Raw genomic sequence first — 11,769 nt, forward strand, 5'->3', positions numbered from 1 at the left:
TGACAGAATAATTGTGCTATGCTTCAACTTTTTTCTTTTTTTTCCTCCCTTAAGGGAACCGAGTCAAAATCACAAAATCTTGCACTGTATGCAGCTTAAAATCATTGAAGGACAATACTTGGACCGTTATACCAAAGCAGTAATACATCGAGGTTTTGAATTTCCACTTTATATTTACAAATTTCAGATAATGCTGCAACTTACGTTACATGTATACGTGATCATATCACCTCCTTTTCCAATTTCAAGACCGCCATGAAAGCTTCTTGAGGCACATCAACTTTACCAATGGACTTCATCCTTTTCTTTCCTTCAGCCTGACAGCAGAAAGAGAATGATACCATTATGAACAATCTTCAAAAATGACACTAACATCAACTTGCTATGAAACCAGTTTCGTGTTTCCCTGTTGATGCAAGCAAAACCATTTTCTTTGATACAGGAAGAAATACTATTTAAGGTGAATGCATCATGCTATCTTGATTGATAACTGAAACTATCAACTTATATTGATCGGGCAGTACCTGTTTCTTAAGTAACTTCTTTTTCCTCGAAATGTCGCCACCTAGAAAAATGACATCGAACATGAAAAAAATTGTCAAACAGCAACCCAGGCAACCAGAAAGGCAAGGGAATCAAAGTGAAACTTTGTCATGCAAAATATTGTTCATAAGATTTACATGGAAGGAACATTCATTTTCAAAATAGAGAACACAAAGGAGAAAACCTGAACATGTTAAAGAAGAGACTTGACACAATCAGAATTCAAACTGCAAATTATTTAAGCCTCCTTATTCGAAGTATAGTTTTCTTTTCTATTACATGTGAGTAATTATTCTGCTAAACCAACAAGGTTTGCCACTTGTATTACCATAACATTTGGCTAAGACATCCTTCCTTATTGCAGATAAAGCTTCACTAGCAATCACTTTTGATCCTATGCATGCCTGCAACAGAGACAAAAATACATATATTATTGTGGTTAATTTTCTGAATGAATTCTTATGCCAAATAATAATAATAATAATAAAGAATAATTAACATCTAGTAAATAAAGCATTTCTTGAGCAGAAAAAGAAAAAGTAAAATATTAAAATGATATTCAAAGCATATAAAGAAGGAGAATTAGAAAAGAGAATATTATATTATTTTTAAGATAGCGTTAGCACGAAATGAGTGCCCAATTCTTACTTGGATTGGTACTTTAAACATTTGACGTGGTATGAGCTCCTTCAGCTTTTGAGTCAAAGCCCTTCCAACAGAATAAGCCTGCCACACAAGCCTATGTCAAATTTGTAAATTTATGACGTCAAATTATAAGCATAAAATAGTGGACTCGATACTCTTGGATTCAGGGTTCAAATATCAAGGACCAACTATATCAAAGTAGTCCTCAAACTCTTTTGAGTGAGCACTTCAGTCCCTGATCTTTGTTTATTAGACCGGTAGTTCCTAAATTTAAAAACTACGAGATAGATCAGTCCTTAAAACTTACAAAATGATATATTTTAAGTCCCTCCTCCAAACAACCAAAACTCACAAAAAACGATTGATCTGTCTTACAGTTTGTAAGTTTAGGGACTAACGTGCCCACATAGAAAAAGTTTACAATGCTAATTTTTCCGCACTGATAATTCAGCTTAACTATGAAGAATGGAAGCTGAAAAACTTGAACCACTCACTATTTCATGATGAAATATGTAATACCAAGTCAAGATCAAACGCCAAAATTTATTAAACAGAATCTCAAAAATATTCAACTATTGAAGGTATTCTTTAAAACTGTAGTGCAGAAACTCATAGGATTACTTGATATTTTTTTTTTCCTTTCAAGTGCTTGAACACGTGCAGCTAAACAACTGCAATGCAGCTGATGAATGGCTAACTCCCCCCCCCCCCTCTCTCCCCCTCCTTTTTTTCCCTCTCCAACCCAAAAAATAGGCAGTGAAATTAACACATCAATTATTTTTCCCAATCCAATTTGATCCCTTAATATATCTATAATAAATTCAGAAGCAATTTATATTAATTAAAATTTCTAGAGGGTCAGATATTTATCTCTAAACCATGTATAGACTGCAAAATAATTACCTTATCTCTGTGGACAATCGTAGCCAATGGCTCCACACTGTCACCATTTATCAATATGTCAAGTTTAATTAAATCACTTTCTCTGTACCTGATAATTAAAGAATAGAAAATATTAGAACATATTGGAAAAACAAGCTTCTCAGACGGACTATACAATTTCATTTAACAAAGGAAAAGGATAGCTTAGAATTATAAATCCAAGTATTACGCGCCTCAGAATGAAAAATTCATTGGAGGTCCATATTTAAATTTGAGAAGCTGAGAGTAATTCTGGATAAAAGGGATGTTAAAAGTAAGATGAAGAATATTGTTTGAAAGTGTAATATGAGAGTAACGCTTTTATTGTAGGTAACAACTGGGGATCATATCAAAATTGCCGGGGTCAATATTCAAAACTGGATGTATTAAATCAAGAAATGCTTCATCTCAAATTTGTAATCATGAAGTGTGAAAACACCACTAAATATTCTACTGAACAGCTAAGGAACCTGTGGCTAGTGAATGTTAGAAAACTAGGTGCAAAGAGGAGTATAAAAAGCACATTGAGCATACATGAGAACTATGTAGATGAGTGGCTATGCAAGTACACAAAGACAAGGAATGAAGGTATCTAGGAGAAAGTTGTAAAAGAAAGCTTTAGGATAAGGCAAAACCATTGTAGATGATTGTCTAAAGCAGTTTGGTCAAATCAGAAAGCAAAACCATTGTCTCCAATGACAAAAGTAGATCAAACAGAGATAATAATCCAAAAAGGAACCAGAAGACCCCAAAAACCACTAGGACAAACCATTTAACACGGAGAAAGGTACGACAATATGGATCCGGACAGAGCCAAATTGCATGACTTTTCTTATGAAAGCAAGCTTAATTAGATATGGCATGGTTAATGTTGTATAAAAAGGATATTGATAAGGGATGGCCTCTGATTAGATAGAAGTGGATAGTATATTAGTAGGCAAGGGAAAAGGAAAGAAAAGGAATAAGTTATTGGTTGAGAGGGAGATAAAGGATCTCTCAAACCACCTTAACATCGTAACCTATTCTTCTACCTCCAGATTACTTTGATCTAGAGTAGAAGGTTGACTAAACTCAGATATTCAGTTTTTCTCTATTTATTGTCTCTTTTCTAGGTCAGCATATTAGATATAACATAGAACTGAATGCCAACAGTGGCAACCAACAGCTTACTTGAATATGCAGCATTAATTTATACTAGTGTCAGCAAATAATTAGATACTCCCAGTCATTTGTTTACTAGAAGATGACAAAATCTACATTAATTTATAATCCCAAAATTGCTGGATTTCCCATTTAACTATTTATGAATAAAAAAACGGGGGATTTTAACAAAAGTCAATAGTTTTAATCCAGCAGAATCCCTCATAACTATTATCAATAAACTATACTTCCATAAACAATTACCCGATAAAGGTATACTCCATACTAGCATAACCCTTACTTCTCGACTTTAACTGGTCAAAGAAATCACCAACCATCTACAAAGTTGATATTCAGAGAGATTCAGAAAGTTGAAAGCAAACACTTACAAACTAAGCACGAGTTTAAAGGGTAAATTGTCAAGAATGAATGCGAGAGATTACCTCCGCTAGTGGTATTTCGTAGGTGATTGATGCTCTATTTTCAGTGATAAACTTCATTTCTTTAAACAATCCTCTTCTGTCTTGTCCCAGTTCCATAAGTGACCCGATATAATCCTTTGGCGAAAGCATCTCAATCTGTACAAGTTACATTACATCCAAGTAAAAATTTGTTTTTTTTTTTTAAATAAAGAAAAGAAAAGAAGAAAAATAAAATAAAAATCCAGTACTGCTTTGATTTAGCACAGCAAATTACCTTAACATATGGCTCCTCAATTGATCTCCTTTTTCCAGGTTCAGGAAGTAAAGATGGATTCGAGCATTCAACCTTCAAATAATTTTCACAAAATGATAGTCTTCATATGACAAATATATAAACAATATAGAAAGAATTTTATTTTAATAAATAGTTCACCGATAAAAAATACAATAAACTGTATTACATAGAAATGGAGCTTAGGGATAAGAAGAAATTACAGTATCTCCATCTACACAGTTCACTCTGTAAACAACACTTGGAGCGGTAGTTATCAAGCTCAGATTGTATTCTCTCTCAAGTCTTTCCTGTAAAGATAATACAAGGTTTCTAACGTTACTCCAAGGTACAAAGTACAAACCATGCGTCAAGGAACAGTGACGTATAGGTATTCTATGAAAGTCAAAGAGCATATGCTTCAAAACAAATCCAACCTGGACAATTTCCATGTGGAGAAGACCCAGAAACCCACATCTAAACCCAAATCCCATGGCACTTGAAGTCTCCGGTTCAAACTGGAAACCAGAAAAGAATAACATTTTTAAATAACCAGTACAAATCCTACCAAAGTCAGCTAAAATATAAGAAAATCGGAAATCATAGCTGTGGAAAAATTGTTTACCAACAAATGTAAGATAACTAACAAATACATGAAATCAAGAGAAATTATGCATAAAGATACCACTTGGCATAATTTAAAGAAAATTCTATGCATATTTTCTTGTATATCAGTTCAAGGCCACCTTCAGTGCAGCATCATTAAGTTGTAGCTTCTCAAGGGCATCACGTAGATCAGGAAATCTGCCATCAGAAGGAAAATAAGAAAACAATTAAATTCCAGAGATATTCAAGGGTAAATATAGAAGTCTCAAGAAAGCAAGGGAAACCGCAGGGGGAATCAAATAGGGATTAAAAGAAAAAGAGGTAAAAATAAATACTGGTCAGCGTCAACAGGAAACAGGCCACAAAACACCATAGGAGTCGCTTCCTCATATCCAGGGAGTGATTGATCTGCCTTTCGACCATAGTGAGTCACTGTGTCACCCACTCTGGCATCAGCTACTGTTCTTATTGACGCCGACAGGTAGCCCACCTGTTAAAGCACAATAAAAGATATAGAAGTCTAGAATGGATTAAAAAAATTACCAAGAAATAAAAATAAAAAAATAATTCCATTGAACAAAATTGTCATGCTAGCAAAATATGTTGCAAGAGATTGTTTCAGTTTAAGAAGGAGCCTCGTTGGTTTATTGATGATCTGTTGTATACACAGGAGAAACAATGCAACAGTGTCATGTACTCATAATTGTTATCTCACTATTTCAAGTCATTTACATGATATCAGTGATTCATGCTTCATAGAATGTGCACATATGACAGGATGGAAAGAAAAGATGGAATAACCAAAAATACAATAAGCAATACGAAATACATAAACCTGATAATTATATTCATCAGAACTATTATTTTACCTCTCCAGCATATAATTCTTTAACCTCTTGTTGATTCGGAGACAAAACTCCAATTTCATCAGCAAAATAATCCTATAGTTTAATAAACCACATTAGTTTATTGGAAAATGGAAGTGAACACAAAAGCAAAGTTTTAATAAAGGAAAGGGTATTTGGAACTTATTCTAATTTTACTTTAAGACTTAATGAACGAAACTACAGATAGGAAACTATGATAACATGTTTCATTCCACTAAACTAAACTATGATACCAAATGTAAGAGATCATTAGAAGTAATTTACCTTCCCACTAGCCATAAAATAGACTCTATCACCTTTCTTTATAGTCCCGTCCACAACCCGGAAGTATACAATAACACCTCTATATGGATCATAGTAACTGCACTAAGATTCATGTAAACAAAACATGAGTACTTGAGGGTTCAATAGTCACATAAAATAAAGCTGGCACAACGTGCAAAGGAGATTTAATCTATCCTACTCATTAAATGAAGTTTATGCCCGCGAATAGTACACTTTTGTGAGGAAGTCTTGCATTACACAACAATAATAACTGCTAATACTTGTCCCACTAGTTGGGGTTTGTTACATGGATCAAGTATCTCATGATGCTCTAAATATGCTTTCATAAATTCCCCTAGAGTTTTCTTCATCTTAACGATCTTCTTCATTTTATCAAAAGTAAACAAATTAGTTAAAAGTAAATAAAAACATATAGGATTTTTAGGTCTCTCTCTACCTACCTCAAGTTATAGGACTACTAATCCACTCTCCTTATTGGGGTCTTTACCTTCTCCAAACATGTACAAACCACATAAGATGAGGTTCTATCATCTTCTCAACAATTTTCCCTATCTAATATAGTCATTCCTAATCCTATCCAGTCTAGTGTGGTGCCCACTCATCTCTTGCAACACCCTCATCACCATCACATCAAGCTTATTTTCTTGTTGGCTTTTACTGCCCAACATTCAGCCCTATATAACCATTGCATTATATGGACACATGACATTCCAGCTTGATGCACTAAGTTATGATCCTTGAACATACATGAAGCTAGGTATGCAAAAACAAAACTACATGGAAACAAATTAGATAAAATATAATTGGACCTTACGAATGGAAACTTAACCCTTGAATAAGCCAACTGAGTCAAACTTGAGGTGTCAATGTCATCTTTTTTAGATTATATGAACCTTACCAAACTTATTTCATATTGTCAATGTCATTCAAATTTTAAATGACAATGATGTGATTCCATCATCTATTGGCTCCATTAAGTCATATATTCATCATCAAATGGCATCATTTGATATCATTGTCAGATAGCAAGTGTACCTATCAAATATTAAAGCCCTTAATGGCCTTTGTGATGTATCAGCAGGTGGTGGAATTCTCGCAACAATTGCATTGAGAATATCAATTATACCTATTCCTTCCTACACAATAATGTAAATGAATTATGTCCTAATAATGGTATATACAGTTACACATCAAAGATAATAAAAAATATTGAACCTACTTAAACCATACAAAAGCACTGGACATAAAAGTACAATAACTAACCTTTGCGGAGCACAGAATAGCATTGCTACAATCCAGACCCACAACCTACAAGAAATCAGCTCAAGTTAGAATCTCCTTATGAATAATGTAAGCATGATTCTATAATTTGTAAATACAGAATAGAAAAATAAGCAATGCTCAAGCAAGGAAGCCCCAATAGACATATTCATAAATTTCAAAATTCCCAATGCATAAATTATAACCACTCTGATTGAAGTACTTAAACTAGGGCATGTCAGATTTTAGGATGTTGAATGAAAACAAACTTCAATCGAGAAAGAGCACATATTTATGTCTCTCTCCCCTTCAAGCAGAAAAGTTACGAGTATGACAACATCAGGGAAATAAATTGACATTTGACAAACAAACCTCTTCAATCTCCTTAATAACTCGATCTGGTTCAGCACCCGGAAGATCTATCTTGTTCAAAACCTGTCAGACAGTCTTACAAAATCATTTGCAAAGAAGTAGAATTTTTGTGGATGTGAAGACATTGCAGTGGCCTTTTTTGGAGGGAGAAAACACTTAAGCTTTTAATTTCAAATAACTTCAAAAATAACATTCATAGAGGATACAGCAATTCTCAATGAATTACTATAAAACTACATATAAGAACAGTCAAGAACAACATTCTTACCGGGATAATTTCTAGATTGTTTTCCAAGGCCAAATAAACATTAGCTAGCGTTTGTGCTTCTACTCCCTGTGATTTGGAAACTAGTTTCAGTGAAGAGCAGAAGCTGGCATCTACTCCAAGTAGATCACCCTTGCATGATAAAGGACAAGCAACCAAAGAAGAGAACAAAAGAGAAAGAATCACCTGAGAAGCATCTACTACAAGAAGAGCACCCTCACATGCAGCAAGTGACCGAGAAACCTAGCCACAGATGATATAGTCATAAACCATAGTATTATTATCATTCCAATAATGTTTGAGAAGTGAGTAGATTCTACTCCCTTCCCCCACCCTCCAATCCTAAAAGGATAATAATAATAATAATAATGTACTCGGGGAGGTCAAACTTAATATTAGTAACAAACATTCAAATAACAATGTGTAATACAGAAATTCAATTTTGTAAACTGACAACGTGAAACATAATTCAAAAAAGCCAAAAAATAAGCCTGAAATGCAATTGATTTAACTGATATTTTTAGCAGCCTTTGTCAAGATTGGCTAAAATAGAAAACAACCAAAGACATCACAGACTAATGAATTTTATAAGAATGGTTTCTAAGTGACAACAGAGGATGAAAGAAGAGTGAATGAGAGGTAAAAAGAAATAATACCCTTTTCCCCTTTTTGTTCAAATATAGAAAAATGCAATTTATTGTAAAAAAAAAAAATCATTTAAAAGAACCGTATTTGTGCCTAGGCTTTCTTTTTTTTCTGAATTAATTCTTGACAACACAAAAAAAGAAGCTCTAACTATGGAGTTACATCTAATTGAGGTTCATAAGTTTGAGCAAAAAGAAACAAACCCATACAAGATAAAAGGCATACTACAGTATTATTTTACAACTTTACATACCTCATACGAGAAGTCAACATGCCCGGGAGTATCAATCAAATTCAAGCAATATGGTTTATTCTCAAACACATACCGCATTCGAGCTGCCTGCGATGATTAAAATTAATAAAATGCTTTCTCACACACTACAGATTTTAATTTTGAAATGCAATCAAAAATTAATTTGCTCCAAAATGCCACCCATCTCTAACATAAGATACACTACTATTTAACAAAATTTTACGCCAGACTTCCTAGCCCACTTTACCACACTTCTGCGTAAAAGATTGCGTCAATCAAAGAAGAGTTCCTTTCCGTTCTAAAGAAAATGATTTTAAAAATTAAAAAAAAGGGAGCATATCAATAATTCCATAGAAATTTAACTAAGAAAACCATGAGAAACTCAATTAGAGTATCTGAAGCTGTATGAGCTCCCACACCTTCGGTCACTGTCACGTAGGTGTTTGTAACAGCTGTAATCATTTCAAGACTTCAAGTTAGTTAATAGCTGTTAGAGATTAGTAACCGCTCATTGCAAACCAACACAAACATGAATTATTCAGTTTCTCGGAAACTCAGATGTCTCTCTTTGGTCTCTACTACCATTCCATTGCTCCTTCTAACATTTTTCTCGCATTTCCTCGCTAGTTAATTAAACATAAGATACCTATACTAATATTCACAACAAATTAGGGAGATGTTAACGGTAACGATAACAAGAACCTGGAGCTTAATAGTGATGCCTCGTTCTCTCTCGAGGTCCATGTTATCGAGAAACTGGTCCTTCATCTCTCGCTGGTGAACGGTGCCAGTAACCTGAAGCAATTTATCTGCTAACGTGGATTTCCCGTGATCAATATGCGCAATTATGCTGAAGTTCCTTATATTCGACACCGGCACCTTCCACATACGCGGGGGGGGGGGGGGGGGATGAAGCAGAAAATTCAGTTCAGTGAGTTACTTCGAAATTCGCAATCCGAAGCGTACAAAAAAAAAGTAACGAGATGAAGAACGAGTAGAAAAGAACCTTTTCCAGACGGTCTTGGCCAGCTTTTGCGACGGAGTCGATCTCGAAGAGAGTGTTAGCCTGGCAGATGACGGCGGAGCTGCGGCGACGGACAGCGGAGAAAGAGGCATTTAGATTGAGAACGCGATGAGAGAATAAGGAAGTTTTGGAATGAGATGATGTGTGGAATCTGCTGGTAGTGGTGGTGGTGGTGGTGGTTGGTGATGGTGGCGCGTGGAAAAGTTGAGTTTTAACGGATAAGAGAGGAGACGCGCGACAAATTTCTGCGGCCATTGAACTCTCTGTAAACTTTGGTCTCGGCTTCATTCTTGTGAATGCGCGCGCGTGGGGACCCACCACTTGCTTCTTGATTTGAAATTGGGCCTATTGGGCTGGGCTCATTTTTAAATCGAAAGCCCAATTTGGATTGGCACATGTGGGCTTCGGCAACACGATGGTTAACCTGTTTCTCTTGGAAAACAAAAAAAAATAAAAAACTTTCCTAAAATGCTTTTACTTTCACATGTTTGAAATGTTACTATGGGACGAAATATTCAATTTGTCCAAAGAATTGAATTCAATTATAATTAAGGGGAATGCTATGGTGCCTATCACATTATACTTAAGTTATTAAAAAGGATAAATAAATAATATTTAATAAATTTTATAATTTATTTTTTATTTTAAATATTTTATTTTTTACTTTAAAAGATAAGTTAAGTAATTTAAACACCATAACAAAGACTTCATAAAACTCCTATAATAATTAATTAAAAATCAGTTGACTTCATCCAATTTCCGGAGAAATGTGGCTGAAGCCCCCAAATGGGAAAATTCATAGGACTAGTGTAAATCAGTAAACTATAAAATCCAATTCATTAGTTGGGAACCACAATAAAAATTTATTTCGATTAGTTTTTTTCTTAGAGTGCAAATTGATTGGAGTTAGAAATTTAAATATTTAAAATTTCAATAGAATTTTAATCAAATATAACAAAATAATATATTTATATAATATATTTTTTAAAAAATAATATTTTTGTATTTTTTATTTTAAATAAATTAATAATTAAAAATTGAGTCAGTTCGATCAGATTAATTTTTGGACATTTTTTTAAGTTTTGGCCAATTAGTTAACAACTGATCTTTACTTAGAATTAGACTAATTTAATAGATTAGTTCATGAATTCAGTTTATTTTAACATCTTTTTATATTGCTAGTAAAATTAAGATAGAATATCTTCATTTCAAGAACAAATTCACTCGTTCTAACAAAGTATAAGAATCCATCTTTAAATATATTAGTGAAACTTTAATCAAATCAAGACATATTAGTAAATCTTTTTTAGTAAAATTGAATAAATAAATAAATCAATTGAGGAAAAAATAAGATACATATTTGGAGGTTTACGTAATTTTGCTCCTTGGCCTACTCTATATTTGAATGCCCTAAGTAAGTCCTATGTGGATTGTATGTATGGTGCATTTTTTCGTTGGCTATAATTATAGTGATTACTAGAGTTATAAAATTTTAATAATATTATTAAAAAAATTTATATATTTTAGTTTGAATACATAAAAAATAGGGTAAAAAACCATAATAAGCCAACTGGCTCAAAAAATTACGTAAATACGCCAAAGCAAAAATCGTTTCAACAATAAGCCAGATCGCATTTTTATATAATTCGAACCAGGCTGGTTCGAACTCTATTTGTTAGTAAATCGAACCAGGTGAGTTCGAATTAGGGTTTTCTGTTGTTAATAAATCGAACCAGCCTGGTTCGAATTAAGAATGAAGGTAATTCGAACCAGGTTGGTTCGAATTATAGAGAGAGAAGGTTCCCATGTAATTCGAACCGGGTTGGTTCGAATTACACCAATCATAGTTCGAACCAGGCCGGTTCGAATTAGTGTGAGACTGAGCTAGCTGTGTATCTATGGAGGAGGCAGATCCGAATCGGCCAAAGAGATGCGGCCTATGTCGCCAACCCGGACACAATTTAATAAGAAAAAATAAACACTAAACTGTTTCAAGATTCATTGATCATACAAAATGAATGTCCCAGAACACAAATAAAAAAAACATAGGTAAACAGACTATAACATAACAAAAAAAGTACAAACCACTATCATACTTGATTGAACTTTAAAGAAAAAAATACATAATTAAAGAAGCCATATTCATTACTACTCGCAACAATCAAACTAAAAGTCATGTGCACTAATGTAAATAATACTGAGACTAACAACATGGGAAATAATCTAAATA

General features: G+C 33.7%; 1 protein-coding gene across 1 annotated transcript; it reads right to left on the bottom strand.

The window, feature by feature from the left end:
- LOC112708001 (translation factor GUF1 homolog, chloroplastic) lies at positions 1-9,839 on the bottom strand. Its single transcript, XM_025760082.3, has 22 exons — positions 9,522-9,839; positions 9,218-9,394; positions 8,516-8,602; positions 7,804-7,860; positions 7,621-7,686; positions 7,353-7,415; positions 6,984-7,028; positions 6,756-6,856; positions 5,700-5,796; positions 5,418-5,489; positions 4,884-5,038; positions 4,689-4,746; positions 4,380-4,460; positions 4,167-4,253; positions 3,946-4,017; positions 3,693-3,827; positions 3,514-3,587; positions 2,092-2,179; positions 1,192-1,269; positions 872-947; positions 525-565; positions 1-317 (listed from the first exon to the last, which is right to left on the bottom strand). The coding sequence occupies exons 1-22, from the start codon at positions 9,825-9,827 to the stop codon at positions 222-224; spliced, it is 2,112 nt and encodes a 703-aa protein (XP_025615867.1). The 5' UTR covers positions 9,828-9,839; the 3' UTR covers positions 1-221.
- Positions 9,840-11,769: the final 1,930 nt, after the last annotated feature.

The sequence above is a fragment of the Arachis hypogaea genome, chromosome 8 (assembly GCF_003086295.3).
Source record: "Arachis hypogaea cultivar Tifrunner chromosome 8, arahy.Tifrunner.gnm2.J5K5, whole genome shotgun sequence".
NCBI lineage: Eukaryota > Viridiplantae > Streptophyta > Magnoliopsida > Fabales > Fabaceae > Arachis > Arachis hypogaea.